This window comes from Emys orbicularis, chromosome 3 (assembly GCF_028017835.1).
Source record: "Emys orbicularis isolate rEmyOrb1 chromosome 3, rEmyOrb1.hap1, whole genome shotgun sequence".
In the NCBI taxonomy this organism is placed as follows: Eukaryota; Metazoa; Chordata; order Testudines; family Emydidae; genus Emys; species Emys orbicularis.
Window position 1 is genome coordinate 129,922,359 of NC_088685.1, and position 22,122 is coordinate 129,944,480.

The following is a 22,122-nucleotide window of genomic DNA, read 5'->3' on the forward strand; positions in this document are numbered from 1 at the left end:
CATGGTTGTGTATCTAGAGAAACCCGCAGAGCTTTTGTAGGCCAGCAGCAATGGAAGCTGTCTTAAGCCATACTAAGCCCCTAAAGAAGGAAGGTTACCATACATTCCCCTATCAAAACCTCTGCCCACAAACACATTTTCCCTTCCTATGCTAAACAAGTGGGATTTTTCTCTCTCATTACTTATCTTGGAAGGAAACTGGTCTGAAAATAGATTCCATTTCATAAATCCACTGCCCCACCTCCACAATCTGTTGGTTTCTTTTTCTGTAACAACCCCACCTTTCTGCCCTCTCCATTTGTCAGGTACACCAGTTGCCACTGATTTATATCTCCACCACCATTTATATCTCCCCTCGATTTGCCCAATATATTGGCCAGTTGAATCTACAGGGTGAGTTTTGGTGTAGGTAAATCAGCAATGGTACACCAACCCTTGTCTTCCTTGAGGAAGCAGTACTCCTTGTAAATTCAACATAAGAAATTCATGCATCTGCAGTGTTGTTGTCTCTGATTTATTAGCCACCTGTGTGGTGGGCATATTATTATGTAGAGATATTGGTTCAACAATATAGCCCATCATTCAGAGTATTGGGAACACACTCAGCCACTGGTTTGACTTGTTCTTTGAAAGGAATTAGTGTTACCCCTCCAAGTTAGTTTTCTGATTCTTTGTTATTGGAAACATAGTAGACTTTTCTTCTGCACTCCCAGTAAAATATAATAAAATCGGAGGTAGCTATGAAACTCCTTGGCATTGGATGAGTTGTCATTAAAAATATTTTATGTGCCACCCCTTGAGCTGTTGGGGGAAATACTGTAAATCTTTGCGATTTTACTTTATTTTTGTCTGCAGTTAAAAACACATTTGAGGAGAGCAGAAAAGCACTCCAGGATTTGAGTTATTGTGTAACTCATGCCAAGGTGCTGTGATTACACTCTGCCTAGGCTTTAAAGAGCCACTGACACTTGCAAAAACTACTACATATACATTTAGAAATTGCATTTTACTCAAGTCTCATTGAACGCCAGCAATTTTACTATGTCCCTTTTCTCCACTGTGGATTACCATGATATTTCTATGTAATTTGCATCTGCAGTTCAATTGTGGGCACAAAAATATGAGTAAATAATCAGGTCCAGCAATGGCATTTTGCATATATGGTCTTCTATATGAATCAGAGTACCACCTGCAGCTAAAATAGTTAGGATGGCAACTACAAAAGTTATTGATTCTTATTATTTAAGATAGAACTGGTTGAACTGTAGGGGGGGGAAAAGTCCTGAGAACATTTTCCTATGTAAGTTTTGAACAGTTAAAATTTTCTGACTGGCTCAACTCCTGGATCTAAACTGATTGCTGGCAACAGTCATAAAGAAAATTATTGCTCTTAATTATTATTATTTGTATAGTGGTAGACTCTAGGAACCCCACTCATGGACCAATACCCCATTGTACAAGGCGTTGTACTTTAAACACAGAACAAAAAGACTGCCCCTGCCCAAGAGAGTATACAATTTAAGTAAGAGTTTACAATCTAAGGAATTAACTGCATTATGGAGATTTTGTGCTTTTTCTCTGACACATCAAGAATTGGTGAATGTTGGAAACAGGATATAAGGGCAGGTCTGCAATTACAATGCTGCGGCGCAGTTGCGCTGCTGCAGTGCTTCAGTGAAAACGCAACAGCTTCTCCTGTTGGCGCAGGTACTCCACCTTCCCAAGAGGCGGTAGCTATGTCAACAGGAGAAGTCTCCCGTTGATATAGCACTGTCTGCACCAGGGGTTAGGTTGGTATAACAACATAGTTCAGGGTGCGGACTTTCCACACCCTGAGTGAGGTAGTATCAACATAAGTTCCTAATGAAAACCAAGCGTGGGACTAGGTGGTCTTTTCTAGTATGATAATTCCTAAATTCATGTTGTATGTTGAAACTTTAAGCACAGTAAACATTTCTTGAGACAAGGTGGGTGAGGTGCTGTCTTTTATTCTGTTGGTGAGAGAGACAAGCTTTTGAGATTACACAAAGCTCTTCTTCAGGTCTGGGAAAGGTACTCAGGCCTTGGCTACACTTGCAGTTGTACAGCGCTGTTAGGTAAACCTGTCTTCGTACAGCTGAGTAGGGAAAAGCGCTGCAGTCTGTCCACACTGACAGCTGCCAGCGCAGTGGTGTGGCCACACTTGCAACATTTGCAGCTGTGTTGGGAACGGTGCATTATGGGCAGCTATCCCAGCATTCATGTGGCTGCAACGTGCTTTTCAAAACGGGGGGGTGGGGTGGATTGTGACAGGGAGTGTGGGGGGAGAGAGAGTGCTTTTTGGAGCATGTCAGCTCTCTATTTTGCAAGTTCCGAACACCCGGCCCCCTGCTCATTCATTTACTCACTCAAAGCAAGCTGCAAACTGTTTGCTTTTCTCTGTGGTATGAGCTTTGAAACCGGCACTTCCGCATTCCTGCAGCCGGTCACAACAATGGAGAGGATTGGCCACTTGACAAGGTGATTAGTACAGCGCTGCAAGCGTTTACACTCACACCCGTGAGTCGTAGCCACTCCGCTGCAGCTGTTATTCCTCTCGGAGATGTGGAGTACCTGCAGCGGTGTACCCAGGGAGATACAGTGCTGTAAGTGCCCTGCCAGTGTGGACGGGGAGTGAGTTACAGCGCTGGGGGAGGCTTTACAGCGCTGTAACTTGCAAGTGTAGCCAAGGCCTCAGAGTGTCACAGCTAAATACAAGGTGGAACAGATTGTTGAGCATAAGTAGTTAACACATTGTAAGAGACCATTCAGGGTGAAGTGGCCTGTTAACACCTTTGCAGTAACAGAACAAAAAAGGGGGGTTGAGGGTTACAGATTGTTGTAATGAGCCATAAATCCAGTATCTTTAAGAATATGATTTTCAGTGTCTAGAAAAGTTATGAATTTAAGCTCCCATGCTCATCTTTTGAAGGTGTTGTGTAGGTTTCCTTTGAGGACAGAGTCTGAGAGGTCAGATATGGAGTGATCATTTTGTGAAGAGTGTTGTCCATGGGTGTTATGATGTTTTTGTCTTTTATCATCTTTCTGTGTGAGTTCATTCAAGAGTGTAGTGATTGTCTGGTTTCACCAAAAAGTAGGTGTTGGGGCATTTGGCGCACTGGATGAGGTACATCACATAGAATCATAGAACTGGAAGGGACCTCGAGAGGTCATCTAGTCCAGTCCCCTGCACTCAAGGCAGGACTAAGTGTTATTTAGACCATCCCTGACAGGTGTTTGTCCAACCTGCTCTTAAAAACCCCCAATGATGGAGATTCCACCACCTCCCTAGGCAATTTATTCCAGTGCTTAACCACTCTGACAGTTAGGAAGTTTTTCCCAATGTCCAACCTAAACCTCCCTGGCTGCAATTTAAGCCATTGCTTCTTGTCCTATCCTCAGAGGTTAAGAAGAACAATTTTTCTCCCTCCTCCTTGTAACAACCTTTTATGTACTTGAAAACTGTTATCATGTCCCCCCTCAGTCTTCTCTTCTCCAGACTAAACAAACCCAATTTTTTCAATCTTCCCTCATCGGTCACGTTTTCTAGACCTTTAATCATTTTTGTTGCTCTTCTGTGGACTCTCTCCAATTTGTTCACATCCTTTCTGAAATATGGCGCCCAGAACTGGACAATTGTGTCCAGTTGAGGCCTAATCAGTGCGGAGTAGAACAGAAGAATTACTTCTCGTGTCTTGCTTACAATACTCCTGCTAATACATCCCAGAAGGATGTTTGCATTTTTTGCAACAGTGTTACACTGTTGATTCCTATTTAGCTTGTGATCCACTATGACCCTGAGATCCCTTTCCGCGGTACTCCTTCCTAGGCAGTCATTTCCAATTTTGTATGTGTGCAACTGATTGTTCCTTCCTAAGTGGAGTATTTTGCATTTGTCTTTATTGAATTTCATTCTGTTTACTAAAGACCATTTCTCCAGTTTGTCCAGATCATTTTGAATTTTAAACCTATCCTCCAAAGCACTTGCAACCCCTCCCAGCTTGGTATCATCCGCAAACTTTATAAGTGTACTCTCTATGCCATTATCTAAATCACTGATAAAGATATTGAACAGAACCAGACCCAGAACCAATCCCTGTGGGACCCCAGTCGTTATGCCCTTCCAGCATGACTGTGAACCACTGATAACTATTCTCTGGGAACGGTTTTCCAACCAGTTATGCACCCACCTTATAGTAGCTCCATCTAGGTTGTATTTCCCTAGTTTGTTTATGAGAAGATCATGCAAGACAGTATCAAAAGCCTTACTAAAGTCAAAATATACCACATCTACCACTTCCCCCCATCCACAAGGCTTGTTACCCAGTCATAGAAAGCTATCAGGGTGGTTTGACATGATTTGTTCTTGACAAATCCATGTTGACTATTACTTATCACCTTATTATCTTCTAAGTATTTGCAAATTGATTGCTTAATTATTTGCTCCATTATCTTTCTGGGTACAGAAGTTAAGCTGACTGGTCTGTAATTCCCCGGGTTGTCCTTATTTCCCTTTTTATAGATGGGCGTTATAATTGCCCTTTTCCAGTCTTCTGGAATGTCTCCTGTCTTATCACATATTGTGATAAGCATCCGTAGGACCCATGGATCTTGAAATGTGTATTGTCAGGGGTGTTGATCATTGTAGCAGTGGAGATATGTTTGCAGGTTTTGCATCTTTGTTTTGGCAGGGTCTGGTGCCATTTTCAGTTGGTGGGTCCGGGTCTGTGGGGAGTTTGCTTCTGATGATGAACTTGGCCAGAAGAGGGGCTTCTTGTTGTTTGTTCACTTATGCTATATGTTCTAATGGTAACTACTTTGTTTTTCTGTTAGGAAACTGTCCTTGTAAAATGCAATCGTCCTGGTCATACTTTGATCAACAAGACATTTCAGTTTGACAGGTGGGTGATCTTGAAAAGCTTTCTGGATTGTTGTGCGATTCTGTAAATATGAAAATTGATTTCATAGCAGGAGTTGATAGCATAACATGCTCATTTTTCTCATTTATTTGGTGATGAGGTGCTTCCCATGACACAAAGCACTGCAGAAATTAGATTAGATAGTGTTTTCATCCTACAGTTCCAAATGAAGAAGAGAGCGAATATTCCAAATTTAATATCTATCTTAGGTGCTTGTATGGCCCTCATCATAGTGGTATCTGAGCACATTGCAATTCTTAATCCTCACAACACTCTGAAATAGGAAAGTACTATTATTCCCATTTTAAAGATGAGGAACTGAGCCACAGTATAGATTAAATAACTTGCCCAAGGTCACAGAGGACATCTGTGACCGAGCCAAGCATTTAACCCTGGGTGTTTTGAATCTTAGTCCAGTGTTTTGTCCATTAGTCTATCCTTGCTACCCACAATGTAGAATTGTAGTGAAGCCTCAGTTCTGTTATAGTTAAGGTTAAGCATCACTTTCTTTTTAAAGGTGGACTGTATCGAGCTCACAAAAAATCCACATGCTGGCTTGGATTGTCTTGGAATTTGCCATTTCTCATGGAAGTGCTGGGTGGTGTTGGTGGTCCAAATTTGAGGTCTTTTGAGTAAGGTATTCCTGAGATATAGTGCCCGCACTCCTAAAAAAACAGCATTTTATAAAATCACCTTATTCTTGTAACATTATTTTGTGCACACCTGGGGCTCAAACTATGGCTCTGATGCACCCTACATTGATCCCAGTTGCCTAGGATTTATCCCAATTGGTGCATGGTACTCATTGCCCCTTTAGGGAAGCAATAGTGAAAAAAGATTTTAAAGATAGTTTAGAACTCCAGGTCTGCGTGTGCCAAACTGATGCGCCTAAAAGAGTGAAATGTACATCTGCCGCAAAACTAGGGCTCTGTTGAAGCAGGAGTGTTTCCAGGCAGTATGATGTCTCAGTCGTTGCGTAGCTTAAGGTGACATGCTTAATGCAGAGTTAAGGTTATGCAGTGGTGCCTCATGCCCCTCCACACAACCTTATTTCTGTCCTCTTGGAGTGATGCCCCAACACCCCAATAATACACAAATTAGCACTCTGCCCTTACAGATGCTGCTGAATGCTCTGGGAGCAGAGCAGCTGAGCACTATAGGACAAAGTCTAACACCATCTCTTTGCTAAGGTGAAACACGGATTTAGGTCTGGTGTCGCAAACAGGATCTGCCTACACTCGAACACTGAATTTACTCCACACAAACCACCCCAACTGGCAAAATGTTACCACCCCTTCACTCTTGCCCTAAGGATTCCTTCTGAGACATTGCCTTCATTTACCCCTTATTAAATCCTGGAGACCACTGTCATGCATGCCACCAGATTTTTGACTATCCTTACTGACACAGCCTACAGAACTGGGTCCTGAAATAGGGTATGCTTGATCCTTCAAAGTATTCATGCACCTCTCCTCATATCACAGGCATAGTTCTGCTAGGCTGCTTCAACTATTCCCTCCATCATTCAATACAGGTGCACCTAACACAGTGAATGGCAGTTGGAATACCTACTGATCACTGCTGGAATTCAAATCTGTGGTGCACAACACAGATAATGACACATTCTCTTAGAACATCTTCATGTCTTCTTATGGCACCGCTACTCCTTATTGAACCATTCTCCATGGCTATTGCCAACTTCAGGAGGCAGAGTTAAGGTTGCATTGCAGGGGTGGCATGTACCGTAACTCTTCATTTCCTGGCTTTCAGAGGTTTGAGTTAGCCACTCTCCACGTAGAAGTGCACAAGGCATCACTGGGCAACCTTAGCTTTGTTACCAAAGTTTTTAGGCATTTAATATAGGTATCAGTTTTTAGTGTTAAAGATATGCCACAATATATTAAAGTGTATGGAGTACTTTTGCAAAGCACTCTGGAGGTGCTGTGATTCTGGACATGTGGTGACCATCCAGATAATCAGGAAAAGGATTTTTTAAAAATGTAAATCCCCCAAAGAATGCTGTTCTTGGGGAATGTTTTTTCAGTGTCCCAGCACAGCTCATTTTTATAAACAGTAGAGCATATGGTTCTTATGAACTCAAAATGTTTATTTTTTTAGCAACTTTTTATGGAACTAATAAATGTCAAAATATTTTATTTCAGTTCAGGAAGAAAATTCCATCTTTCAGCATTTTATGCTTTTAATAATTTTATCACTGAATCAGTTAACAAAATAAAAAATAAGCTAATAATTTTCAGGATGAAATTAATATTAATATCCGTTTCGGGGAAAATCTGTCATCTTTCGAGTAGAATAAATAATTTTGTACAAGCAGATTCCCTGGGTTTGCTGTACCTTCCATTGTCCCAGATAACTAATTAAAACAAGTCTGTTTCTAGCATTGAACAGAGAGTCAGTTAAGTTGTGTTCTATCTGCTTTATATATCAACAGACTGAAAAACTCATCAGCACCAATATAGGGCAATTTGAGTATTCACATCCCATATAAACACCTTCCCAATTAATCCTTCGTAACAGTCCTCAGAGGATCTCTTGAGAGATACTTTGACATGTTTTAGGGAGAAATATCAAATCAGTTCAAGACAAATTGAGATGGAGCCTCGTTGCCTTAAGATTGGGGGTTTGGTGCTAATGAATATTTCAAATGGTGTGGGTGAATAATGAAGCAGAGAAAAAGCAGTTTGGGGATGTTTTTGTTCAACCAGATTGACTTTGAAGATCTGACATGAAAAGCATGCAGCAATGTATGCATGTGCATGCATACATAACCAGGAGGTAGTTTTGTTATTCAGTAACTGTTTTCTCAATATAAGTGCTTTACCATATCTGCATATTTGTAGGTGTCTCTGTTTTTTGAAAACATGTCAATGGAATGGCAAGACAAGCAGAATTTGTCAATCAAGCCAGACAAGTGCCTATTCGCTGATTAAACAGGCAATACTTTTTCATACATGTAATTAGACTATGGAACTCATTGCCACAGGATGCCATCTGGGTGAAGAATTCTGCAAGATTCAAAGGAAGACTGGATGTTTTTATGGGTAGCAAGAACAGCTAGAGTTATAATAGTTAATGCTAACAAAAAATTTGGAAAGTATATAAACCCTTGTATTTCAGGGGCTAAACCAATATCTGACTTTAAGGATTAGGATGAGACCTTCATGGGAGACAGATTATCCCACATCTGCCTACTGCAGCATTTCTTGCACCTTCCTTGGAAATATCTGGTGCTGGATACTTGGCTAGATGGAACTTGCATCTGACTGAGCATGACGGTTTTTATGTTCCTGTGTCGCTGGGACCCCAGACACAGTTGTATCTGTAGTGTACACTAACACTTTAGGCTGCATTTGTACATGTAATGAATCAGAGTGGTGGGCTCTTGGTCAGTTATACACCTGAAGAACCTTATGGATAAATGGTAAAGAGTAGAATGTGACATTCATTAATTTACATTTGTAATGTAACATATATAAACAGCAGAATATTTGATCACATGCAAATTGACTATTTTATGTTGTTTGCTGCTACCCAAATTCCTGCTTCTAATCAGCTAATGGGTCAAAACATCTTGAAAAGATACATCATTCATTGGAGAATAAGGTTGAGCAGGAAGGGAAGGAAAAGTAGGGAGGCATCAGAAATTAAGTTTGTTCAAAGAGACATCTACCTACATTTATATGTCAAATTCTTAAGTGCGGATAATGATTTTCATATTGTCTTTGTACATCTTGTGTAAACAAGACTGTACTTGTTTCAAGTGGTAATCTATAGGGAGTTACTTAGTCATGATTCAAAGAGAAGAGATGAATGAGTCAGAATGTCCTGTTTTATTATCATGAAATGAAGGAGGTTCTGATTTGTTATTTTCAGGTGTGGATTCTGAGCTCTTCGTACTTTGTTTTTGAAGGGGTAGGTGATGGGGTAGATTAAGAAGTACCCTATATAAACTAGCTTGGGTCTTTACTTGAGTTTGAAAATGTGTACAGTTGGTTAAGGTATTATCATTGTTTCACTCCAAGAGTTATGTTATCATTGCTACTTGCTAAGGAGTGGAAGAACTAATTCAATTTAATTATTACATCCCTCAAAAACTTATTTTTAAAAGCAACATACAACTCTAAACATAAAAGAAAAACATCTGTTTCTGTGCAGTGAAAAATGCTTATCAGAAGGATGGTCTTGTGGTTGAGACACTGAACTGAAACTTAGGAATATTGGATTCAATTCCCTGCTCTTCCACAGTCTTCCTGTGTGGCCTTGGGCACATAGACAACTCCTGCCTCCCCATACTGGGGCACAATCTAAAGGGGAGGACATGTGACCACCCCAAGTGTCTTCTCTCCCCAATAAACCCCCCATCCTGCACCCAGCCCGGCGCCACCGTGCTCTCCCCGCCCCACGTTACCTGCCTGGGCTTGGCTGCCGGGGACAGGGGCTGAGTAAGCCGAGGGTGAAGGGGGGCTCCAGTTCCTGAAAGCAGGGCCCGGGCTGGGGGCAGCCTGCTGACGCCCCAGCTGCCAGGGACAGGGGCTGAGCGAGCCAGAGCCCCCTCTTCCCTCCAGCATGTTTCTGGCTCACTCAGTTCCTCTCCCCTGCAGCTAACCCTGGGCAGGGAGCAGGCCACCGCTGCCTCCCAACCAGGCTCTCTTAGGCAGAAGCAAGCAGCTCCGTCCCGCTCCCTCCCTGCCCCTGGCAGGCCAATCTGGGGGAGGGCACTTGATCCCACATGCCCTCCCTATACGTCACCTCTTCTTGGGCAAATCACATTATCTCTCTGTGCCTCAGTTCCCCATCTGGAAAATGGAGTTAATAGCACTTCCCTGCCTCACACGGGTGTTATGAGGATAAATTCAATGATGATTGCGAGATGATGAGATGCTGTGATGCAAAGAGCTATATCAATCGATACTTAATAATGAAAAGGTGAAATGTTTGTGGTGCTGATTCTGCAGCTGTGAAACCCTTCACATATGTACCATGCCTCCTTAAACTCATGCTTCAGGGTTTCAGTCAGCCACCTGCAGGGGTCAGGAAGGGATTTTTGCCTCAGTGTATTCTGGGAGGGTTTTTGACCTCTGAAGCATCAGAGATGGCCACGGCTGGAGATGGAACATAGGCAGGGTTGGGCTAGTGCTCTGAGGTGGCACTGAGCGTTTTCTCTCTTCAAGTGCTTGGCTGGCTGATACTTGCTCACATGCTCAAGGTCTATCTGATTGCCATATGTGGAGTTGGGAAGGAATTTTCCCCCAGGTCAGCTTGGCAGTGTCTTTGGGGGTTTTTGGCCTTCCTCTGCAATGTATGGGTGCGGGTCACTTGCCAGGATTATCTGGGTATATCTTACTTAATCATTTCCTGCCATTGTGGGGCCCTTGAGTACTGGTGCACCTTGCCCTCTTTTATTCTCTTCCTGTGGCACATAATAGTCTAGTAGTCTCCTGTGGGCTGTAATACTTTGGTGTCATTTTGGTTGTTGGCTTTAGTGTGTGGGTGCTTGGCGGTGTTGGTAGCCTATGCTTTACATGAAGTCAGACTAGCTGATCTAAAGTGGTCCACTTCTGGCCTTAAACTCTATGACGCTATGAGAGGGAGCACATGCTGAGTAACCCCATTCCCTGGGAGAACAGCCGGTGCCCTAGGGAATGACAGAAGGGAGTACTATGCCTCCTTAATGTCATAACACAGGAATCAGGGTCTCCAGCAGCCAAGTGACAATTGGGAGAAAACAAAGTGTGGGTCAGTACAGCTGGGAGACAGGAGTGGTCCAAGGAGACTGCTGGGGCCTGGTGATTGGGCGGGATTAGCAGAAGGATAGTCACCAATGCACAACCCTTTATTTTTAATTCCTTTTAGGTACTCTGTTCCCAGTCTTCCTGTCTCCCTGAAGCAGCTCTGTGGGTGCAAAGAATTCATATCCCCAAGGAATCCGCCCGCCTTAAAAATCACATCATAATAAAGGCCACAGCCCCTCCAAAAGACAGGAGTAGAACCTAGGAATTCTGATTTCCAGTCCCCTATTCTAACCACTGGACCACACTGAACAAACAAACTACTTTTTTAGATCTTTGTGTCTTCCCTGCTCCAAGACATTTAGTGTGTGCATCTCTTCTAGTATATACCAAAGGCAGCTCAGACTTCTCTACACAATCTGTAGGGTTTGGCTGTGCCCTACGGTGCTCTCCAAACTCTCTGCCTCAGCTACCTGAACAAAGTAGCAGCTCTAGTAGCTCAGCTCTTTTTCCTTCATTTCCTGGCTCAGAAACCAGTTTCAGAACAGCAGTGAGTAGTTTCCCTCTACTGATCTTTCTGTCTCAAAGGTAAATAAGTATTCTGAAACACAGTCTGTAATTGTTGTTGTCATAGAAACACATCAGCAAACCCTGAGTTGTGCGTTAGTGGCACACAGCAACTGACTTTTATTTTTCTGGTCTGTGTTATTACACTGTGATCGTTTTTGTTCAATGAATCATTCCATTTTCCTCCCCCTCAGAGTTTACAGTGATGCTGAGTCTCAAGACACAGTGTTTGCAGATGTGGCCCCTTTGCTTACATCTCTGCTGGATGGGTAAGTTGAAAAGTAGGAGGAAACAATGTAAAGTGACACTACCAACTTGAAATCCATTCAGTTTTTTTAAAATGACTTAAAGAGTTATTTCCCAAGTTCTCTTGCCAGTTTTTGTGGGTTTACAATCGCATTTTCAGTGTTGTAATCTGACAGTCACTCAGTATTAGGATATTCTCCCACTCAGACAGGAAATAATGGAAGTGACTATTTTGAAATTTTTATCAGACAAAGTGGACAAATTTGGGGGGGAAAAAAGGGGGAGGGGAATTATTTTTCTCTGGCCTCTTTCAGTTATAGTAAATATAGGTGCTACTTATAACAGAGGTAAAACAAATTCAGACAAGTGTAATTTCTTTTTTAAGTTAATAGTACATTTGTTTTTATTTTTTCTGCATGATAAAAATGTATGCTGTGCTAAATTTTGAAACATTTTTTAAAATAATAGGCAGTGTGACCTACCTTTCTTCAATAGCATTTGAGGATCTTAAGAATTAATGATCCTCAGTTGTAGATTTTGAGACAGCATCAAATAGATTCCCTGAAGTTAAAAACAGTTTTGGAAACTACACTACCAGAAATAAATACTGATATACATTTTTAATTACTTCTGGCCAGCAAAACCATTAAGGCTAATTTATAGTCCTCTGGAAAAGGGGCCTTGAAGTGGTTGTAATTGTAAACAGTGGGAATGAAACAGAAATCCATTAATTACTTCCTTGCCTGATCCAACTCAACTGTGGATGTTCTTTGTCCATCTGATTCAGATTTCCTTCGTGACATTGTCTCCATGATGTCATATGAATCATGTGGGTAGCTACATGACCATGGAATCATAGGCACCGACTCCATGTGTGCTTTGGGGCTGGAGCACTCACTGAAAAAAAATAGCGGGTGCTCAACACCAACCAGCCACAGCTGATTGGTGGTGCTGCCAAACAGCTGTTTAGTGGCTTGGGGAGGTGTTTGGGGGAGGGTGGAGACCAGCGAGTGGTGGGTGGGCAGGGGCCTCAGGGAGCAGGTGCAGATGGGGCTGGAAGAGGCGGGGGGAAGGGGGCGGAGTGAGGCTTGGGTCTCGGGAGGGGCAGAGCAGGGGTGGGAAGAGGCAGAGTGAAGACGGAACTTTGGGGGAAGGGTCGAGGCCTCGGGGTGGAGCACCCCAGGGAAAAGTAAAAGTCAGCACCTATGCATGGAACCTTTTTTTTTTCAAATATTGACAACCCTTGGAAATGCATGCTTATCCCTTGAGCCTGGCATTCCACAGACCAAGGCTACAAGTACCCTAGCAGCTCAAAGTGACCTTAAGACTGCTCTGAAGAGGCTGCTGAGGATTCCCCAAGTGTGTGGGAGTCTTGGGCACCCCACATACTCACACAGCGCAAGGGGTATGGAAGGGTGAGATGGTGACCTGAAAGAGAGAGTACCTGAGGGGATAGAGCTTGAATGTGATGAGTTCTGCTGATCCAAATGGCCCTTACGGGACTATTCTAGCCACTACAAGGTAAAGTAACCATAACTTTCACCTGGGAACACCACATGATCAGGGGAAGACCTAGAGATGGCTTAGAGTTACTGTTGTCTCTCCCTACCCTTCCAGCTGCAGAGAGCATGAGCTTATCTAGTGCAGTACTTTCAATTAACCCCAATGCAGGTTACATGTGTATATTGAGAGAAGCTTCCACCTCTTAGTATGCTCCTGTCTAAAGTCTCTGTCCTGAAACCCAGGAACTTCATATTCATTTAGGAAATGTTCTGTTATTGAAAACTTACAGGTCTGTCTTTTTTTCAGGATGCACCATTTAAACAGAAGCAGACTATCTGAAAAGGAAAGGCTGCCTGTATCAGTCATGTTTCTGAACAGCCTTCCTATTATAAATGTGAAACAGACATAATTATTTTGATCCTTGAAGTTATCTGCCCCTTCTGGCTGCTTCTAGTCTGAGCTCCAAAACATCCACTTATAAAAAATGGAGTTTGTGGTGGGGTTTAAACATATTTTTTAAATTACATTGTATTATTTTTCAGAGTAAGCATACAGGAAGAAAAGATTGTTCCTTTATGAAATAGAAAAAAAAATAGACTTCAAAGTTTAGAATTCCCAATACAAGCTCAGCAGGGGATTAAAATAACACCTTCTCTCACAAGATTTAAGAGTAAATTGTGCTCATTTTTTAAAGAAAAAAGAAATTCTTCTTACTTTGATTTCCTTGATTGTGTTCCCCTCCGGTCCTAACTCTATCAGAGTGAGCATTTGAGATTTTTTAGATGCTGAGTGCTATTAAGCTTAATAGATGGTATTTTAGTTTAATAGTAAAGTCTTTTTAAGAACGATATAACTATGTGAGCAAATGTGGAAGAAAAAGTTCAAGCACAGAAATAAGGATTTACCAATATTTTTTGCAGATTAGTAATTTGGGGATAAAAATGGTATAGTTCATTTAAAGCCACCCTGGTGTAACCAAAAAATAAGCAAAGTAAACTAGATAAAACACAGTCTGTGTTAATTCTGTCAGTTGCTTCTAATTCTTCTGTTGAGACACCAAACAATTCGTTCTAGAGCTAACCTATCTGGATTTAATACCACCCTGACGAGTCCCAACTCTCTTTTACCTCAGCGAAGCTCTTTTTGGCTTTAGCAGAGAGGGCATATAATTGGATTATACCCCAAATCAAGATCCTTGATACTCAAGGTTATGCAAATATACTTGTCTTCAAACACTTATATTTAATCCCATTATCTGTACAAGTATTAGAATTGTCCTGGCATTAGCCAATGATGCTGAATTTCTTAAGGGTAAATGGCTAGTGACTAAGAGGGAAGCTGAGGTAGCAGGAATATGTGGAATTAGCAACTTTTATATATCCATACTTCAAAAAACCAAACCAAACAAACAAACAAAACCTTTCAGACTTCCATCCTCTGTTTCCTGGGGAAACCCAGTTAACTACAAACTGAAGACTCTAATTTTGTTTCCAAGCATGTCATTTTATTTTTAAGACTCTGTGTTCAGTGACCAGGCCTGTAGAACCTATATCTTGATCAGACAGTGCACTTTCAGGGTGGAATTTTCAAAAATGTATTGACCTGTCTCAAATTAGTGAGAGTTTTGCCATTGACTTCAGAGACAGAGTTAGGCCAACAGTGAATGTTTTTTGAAATCCCATCCTCAAGATTTGCAGCCTGAGTTCCACTTTTTTATGTTCTCTACCTTGTTTTCCGTTGTAGGTCTGAGTCCTTTAGCCATCAAGTCTAAAGTCCAGATTTTTAGATATTATTGTCTTCCAATCTTGCAGCCTTGCTCCCCATCTGGGGCTGATCCTCAGCAGGGGTAAATTGTCATAGCTCCATTGACTCAGATCTATGACTGTTTACTGCTGCGAGGATCTGCTCCCTCCCCATGTCAGCTGCAATGCTATCAGTGTTCACCCTCCCAACCCCACTCTAAAAAACGTTCTTAGGTACAGCAAGGTCACTTGTAAGCTGAGAACATAACTCTCTACAGTGTCTGTCAGTATCAGTATGTAAAGTTTTGTGATCTGAAAAGATAAACAAATTAAAAAAATAACAGCTGAGTCATTGGAGTTCAGCAAAGCACATCTTTTCTGTTGCCTGCACATGCCTGAAACAGCATGTTTAATACAGGACAAAGATGCCAGGTTAACAGAGCTAAGTTTTTTAATCCTCTTCACGATTCAGTTATCACCTAGTTGGAATGCAAGCTTCCTCACACTCTGCCTATCAGACCTAGGCCTTGTCTTCACTGTTTTTATCTCTATGCAACTAATGAGCTATCCCCAGGCACAGTGGAGACAAGGCACTTTAGTTTTACTGTGAGGTAAATTAGGCAAGGTCAGCACAATACCCAGCCTGTGGTTGATGTTCCGTAGTTTACCTCCCGATAAAACAAAGTACAGTATCTTGTCTCTGCCGTGTTTTTGCCTCTGGATAGCTCATGAACGTTAGTTACTCTGAGGAAAAACACACCTTTATTAGCAGTGAGACAGGGCCCTAGTTTTTACTACTAACAAAACTAAAATTAATGAAGCATGTTAACTGCCATTTTGCACTCACTTTGTGTTGGTATAAATGACTACACATGGTGCAAGGCAGCAGGTAGCAAGCTTCTTATCTTTTATCTGTGGACTGTAGTGAAGCGTTAGGAGTTGGGACCCCTGGCTTTCCATTCCTGGCTTTTCCACTGACTTGCTCTGTTGACATGGTAATACTAAGTTACTACCTAGTTATTACTTAGTCCTGCCTTGAGTGCAGGGGACTGGACTAGATGACCAATTGAGGTCCCTTCCAGTGCTATGATTCTATGGCCTACTCACTTAGGGCTGGTCTACACATAAATGTGCATTGAAATACAAAAGGTGTGAATTAAAATCAGTTTAGTTATTTCAGTCCAAATCTGTATGTGGACACTCTTGTTTTTTTGTTTTTTTTGGGGGGGGGGGGGGGAGAGTGGCGTTAGGCAAGATATGTAACAAACGGACTATTTTAAGTAAATCAACTTTAGCCACTTTTATTCTGAAATAAAGGTCCACAAACAGAATTGCATTTAATATTAATTTACACCTTTTGGTATTTTGTTGCAAATTTGTATGTATACCAGCTGTTAATTTTATGGCTTAGTTTTCCCATCTGTTTAAAAAAAAAATATCCACCTCAGGGATGTTGTGAGGGTTACTTAATTTAGTTTAGCAAAAAGTTTTCAGAACTACAAAAAGGCCATATGGAAATATGTATTATTATTATTACTATTACATTATATTATGTTTTAAAATTAAATATTTTAAAATAAGCAATGATATTTTTCCAAATACTTCTTGGTTTAACCATTTAAATACCAAATAAATTTGTTAAAAAACTGGCATAAGAAAACAAGGTCCTTTTGATTTTCAGATACAATGTGTGTATTATGGCTTATGGACAAACAGGGAGTGGGAAGACGTATACAATGTTGGGACCGCAATCTGAGGATGATGTCACTCTTTCAATAGAAGATGAACTAGAGCTAGGAATTATTCCTAGAGCCACAGAAGAAGTCTTCAGGTATTGCTGACCAGGGGAATGAGAATAACGTTTGAGTGCCAGTTTTTACATTACAGTTGTATGCAAAAGGGAAAAAATGCACATTGTTTGCAGTATTGTTGTAGCTGTGTTTGTCCCAGGATATTAGCAAGACAAGGTGGGTGAGATAATGTCTTTTATTGGACCAACTTTGGTTGGTAAAAAAGACAAACTTTTGATCTTACACAGAGCTGTTCTTCAGCACATGATATTCTTGCTGTTCAGATTTAACTTTTCAAGATGATTAACACTTAATTATAGTGGCTTTGGTAGCAAATCCAAAGTTAAGTTTGAGTCTAAATTTTCATTCTACACTCTTTCTTAACCCACCTCTAACATTTTACGAGGTAACTTATTGGTTTGCATATTGTAGTCATTAAAATAAGGGAGGAGAGTGAGATTTTTTTCTGGAACTTGAACAACATTTGATCATGGATATTTATTTTCCACTTAGGCCTTATCTACATGGGATAACTTACTTCGGTATAACCTAAGGTGTGAATTAAACCCAATATAGTTATACTGATATAATTCCCTGTGTGGACACACATATTCTGATACACGAGTGCTATTTTCTTGGCTTAGCTTATGTTGCTTGGGAAGGGGTTTAAACTAAACTACAACAAAAAAAGGCCACTTTTATATTAGAGTGTTTAATGGGGAAAATTGTCCTGTGTAGACAAGGGCTTAATTTATAAATTCTCTGGGTTTATTTTAGCCCCAGTGTCTTGTGCATTTTTCCCCATCCTCTCAACAATAGTGGACTTTCACAACCCTACACTTCCTACACAGATGCTGCTCTTTAGGTCTTAGAAATTGGAGAGTTTTAAATCCTTTGGCATATCCCAGGAGTTATTGGGGTCACAATAGTAATAAGACATTAGAATCACCCACAGTCCAGGAACAGATAGTATAGGGTTTAAATGCAGCCAAAACAAGGTAATTTTCTCCCTGTGATATATTTACTCTATAATTTAAGTGCATACATTCTTGTTCTTCAACCTTTACATTAACGTGGAAGGCAACATACTCTCATGATTGTGGTTGTTTGATAAGTACTTTCATCAGACTATAATCAGCTCTGAGATGCAACTGTTTCTTAAGGATGGTTTACTTAGGATTTGATTTCAGCCATTTTAGCTTTGTTTCATTTTCTTTTCTGTAATTCTTTTCAGGCTTATTTCAGAAAAGCCACCAGGAACTCATTGGGTTGAGGTTTCTGTTGTAGAAGTGTATAATAATGAAATTTTTGATCTTCTGGCCAAAGACAGCTGTGGAAGAGTATTCGGCGTTAAACGTGACGTTGTCACAACCAAGGAAGGCAAGAGCGATGTGCCGCTGCTTACCTATGAGTGAGTACACAGCACAATAAGTAAACCATTATTGCAAGATCATGATACAGAAAAAAGTTGTTACAGTATGTGTCAGCTACAAGGCATGGAGACATAATTGTTGGCACTGATGAGTATTTCTAAGCATACATTCCTTCCCCAGTACATATAAAAGCCCTGGATGATTCCATTTACTGTTAATATTTCACTAAGAATTCAACTAATTAGGTCACACTTGGCTTCCAGTCTCAATTTGAATATTCTGCAGTAATAATAATAATACAATTAATATTGTTTTATATTTATACACTACCTTCCCTCCCACAATGTGTTATAACAATTGTATGTACCCTACGTACAGCAGCTTTGAAATGCAGTCAGCTGTATCGCAGGGATGGCAGTGGCAAAGCAGTTCTTAGCACATTGCGAAAAATGGGAACACTCTGAAAAAGTCCAATAGAACTTTATAGAAAATGATAACCTTTTTGTAGATTTTTTTAGATCATTGTGTAGAATTTTATGAAATAGGATCATTGAAAATACTTAAAGAAAGAATAGTACTCTGTATTAAATTTTGTGGGATTTTGGAGTAACTTCTATAGAACCCTGTTGGTTTAATTCCTGTTAAAGTCTGTGAGACTTTTCCATAAGGGCAAGGAAGGGAATTACATTCAAACACACCAGAGCAAACCCTACTCTTAAGAAAAATGTCGTAAGTTCTTAATATCCACACAGAAGAGAGAGGATTTCATTTTATAAGTGGTCACCCAGAATACTTACCCATCGTACATATTTTAGCACTCTGCTTATCTCGTTTAGAAAGATTAAGGTGGAGTTGACGCTGCTGGAATTTAAACCTGGGGTCCCAGAGAGGCTAGGTTGTTCAAACCAAAGGTATAGATTGCTAAGCCATCCTTTCTAGTTTCTGTTCTTTATATTTTTAGATAAACCTTTTTCTACAGCACATATGTATAATGGTTCTCCTTTACAGCTTTGATTCTCCTTTACAGCTGTTCTGACTGTGTAGCAGGGCCTTAAAGTGGGCATAATCTGCAGCTACACTACCAGAGTGGTGTAAATGAGAATCAGGCCCACTATAGATACATGTCCAGTGCACACAGCCTATGTAAAATATTTCCTTCTTTTCCCCCCATAAGGCTCCTATCTACACAATCCGACGAAGTGGGCATTCACCCACGAAAGCTTATGCTCCAATACATCTGTTAGTCTTAAAGGTGCCACAGGACTCTCTGTTGCTATCTACACAATGTAGATGATAAAAATCATGTCCTAACAAGGGAAGACCACTATCCTGTCTTAAACAAACTTATTGCAGACTGCTGGAACAGCAAAATTAAAAATGGGGAAGAGTTAGAGGTGACAGGCAGCAGTCGTGGCACTTGCAAGATGACATTAGCAGGTAGAAGAAAGGTGTTGGCCATTTCATTCCTACCCCAACATGTTAGAAGCAGGGGTTCTCAAATTTAATTGCACCATGATCCCCTTCTGACAACAAAAATTACTACATGACCTCAGGAGGGAGGGCCTGAGCCTGCCCAAGTTCTGCCACCCCAGGCGTGGGGGGCCAAAACCAAAGGGCTTCAGCCCCAGGCAAGAGGCCTGTAACCTGAGCCCCGTCACCCCGGGCTGAAGCCCTCGGGTTTTGGCTTCAGCCCTGGGCCCTAGCAAGTCTAATGCCAGCCCTGGCATTAAACGCCATTAAAATGGGGGCACAACCCACAGTTTGAGAACCACTGTGTTAGAGGATTCCCAAAGGACCTGGTGTGACACACTGAGGAAAAAGTTCTTTGGGCAAATCATTCTGTAGGTGTCTTTTTGAGGACAAGAACAAGAAGAGGTTTGTGAGAGCAAACACTAATTTTCTTTTCTGAAAACTGTCCATCATACTGAACAATTCAGCACGAAACCATAAAATGTTCTGTTGCTGGTGGAAACATGATTTTTTTTTCACACATCTCTAATCATAATGCCTGTCAAAGACTGTTCTATGCTACTTCAGTGGGAATTGGAAGTCAGAGCAAGAAGTAGCTTTTTCCTCCATGGATTAAAACAAACTGCACTCTCAATGGAAATAACTGACAGCAGTATTTTTATCTTGTGGGTTTTAGTAACATAAGCAACCACTTGAGATTTGTTTATGTGGTTTTATATTATTGCCAGAAAACCTTGATAGATTACAGCCAATATTCTGGAGGGTTGAAAAGACATAATTCTTTCTCTGCGGTTATTTGTATTTACTGACGTTTTCTGTCCATTGAACTGTTCATACAAAATTGGAACCCACATAGAAACTGTAAAATTGCTTTTTCCAGAATCTAGGATTTGTAATTTTCCTCTCTGTGGAATTACAGTCACTGTAGTAATCTAGGAATGATTATTTTTCTTCTTACTTATTTACAGCTAAACACAAAACTTTTAGGGTTCATCCTAGTAAAATTAAATTTCAGATCACTGAATACAAAAGTCTTCGAGTTAAATTTGATTTCCAGGCATATTAATGCACCCTCATCTGTACTCTATACTCCTGAAAAGAGAAGCAGAGAGTGGATTAAGGCTAATTGGGGCTCAGATTCATCTATGCTTTTAGGAGCACTCTGGAAACACTCTTGCTCCCAGTCCAGCTCTTTCTTCCTCACTTCTGAGTTCTTGGACTTCCTCCTCCCAAGTGAGGCAGCCCACACAGCTCATCCCAGCACATCGGGCTATCAGTTGCGCCCTCTGCCATTGCCCATCTCTCTGACTCAAATTCACTGCACCGTCCAGGCACCTTCTGACTGTGGAATCCCAATGACTCAAATCTGGCTTTAATTTATGCTTGAAAAATAGCCACTATGCCTACTTGATCAAGGGAGTTCTGCCTGGCTAGTTGTTAACCCATCTCCTTTCCCTGGCTTTTGGGGAGGGGAAGGTGCACTGCAGGCTGGGATTTGTGCCATGGGGGTTGGAAACTGTGGCTGGAATGGGTTTCCTTTGTTCTTCCTTTGTTCTTGGGGTGACTCCTATATTTATTTCTTTAATTTTCAATACATGGCAAAGGTGCTTAGAGGTTTGGATAAGCACTTCTGGAAAATGTTTATCTAAATCAATCAATAAGTATTCAGTATTTATATCTTGATTACAATAAAAGCAGCAAAAAAGTCAAATCCATAAACAGACTATATTAATAATTATGCGAAAAAGATTAACAATGAAAAACAAACCCAAACAACTCAAGAAAACCGTTGAGGAAGGCCACCCCTGCTGTCTGGAGTCTAAGCAAACACATGGCGTTTTGAATAAAAACACATCCTCATTTGTGATAATATTTCATCTAAAATGTACTGGCCCACTGAGTCTCATTGGCTTCTCCATACATTAAATAGAATACAGTGGAAGTTTTCCTGTTATCATGTACATCCGACTGAATCAGGCAAACCTCATGTTCTTCCTTCTTGTATGTGTAAGTTGGTATTAGACAATATCCAGGGCTGAATTTTCAGCCTAACTACAGCATGGCCTCTCTCTGTGGCAGCTGGTCCCTGAAAACCTATCCATGTGCAAGTGTAATATTTACAATATGATACAGTTCATTTAGTTAGACTCCTCTTAGGGAAAATCTTTTTCTACTCCTTCTTTTCAGGTTCCACATGTCAATCAAGTTGGCTAACCTACCACCAGTTAAAAAATGCCCCACATTTGTGTCCCCCACTCTGGTGAATCCTCCTCCTGAGTTTCTCAAATCCATGTCTCCATTCTTCATGTCAATCTTAGTGATCCCTAGACTTTTTACTTCAGTTGAGAGGATACCTGAGCTAGGAGCCATGTTCAGTGGACAACAGTACTGAACTTTTTCCAAGAATTAGGTGCAATTCCCTGCTCTGACCCAGACTTCCTGTGTGACTGGGCAAGTCACTTAGCCTCTCTGTATCTCAGTTCCCAATCTGTAAAATGGGGATGATAATATTTCCCTACCTCTCAGGGGTGTTGTGAGGACACATGCATTAAATATTCTGAGGTGTTCCGGTGTTATGTTGGTGGGGGCTGTATACTTTAGATACAAGGTGTCCAGGCTACTTAAGAGCATAAGAATGGCTATACTGGGTCAGATCAATGGTCCATCTAGCCCCCTGTCCTGCCTTCCGACCCTGGCTGGTGCCAGATGCTACAGAAGGAATGAACAGAACAGGGCAGTTTTTG

General features: G+C 41.1%; 1 protein-coding gene across 1 annotated transcript in view; it reads left to right on the forward strand.

The window, feature by feature from the left end:
• The window catches only part of KIF25 (kinesin family member 25), a 72,788-nt gene that overhangs the window by 37,310 nt on the left and 13,356 nt on the right, over window positions 1-22,122 (forward strand). Inside the window, exons 8-11 of the mRNA XM_065402180.1 lie at window positions 4,852-4,919; window positions 11,449-11,523; window positions 16,427-16,576; window positions 17,770-17,946. Of these exons, the coding sequence (XP_065258252.1) occupies window positions 4,852-4,919; window positions 11,449-11,523; window positions 16,427-16,576; window positions 17,770-17,946 (470 nt within the window). The remainder of the gene's footprint in view (window positions 1-4,851; window positions 4,920-11,448; window positions 11,524-16,426; window positions 16,577-17,769; window positions 17,947-22,122) is intronic.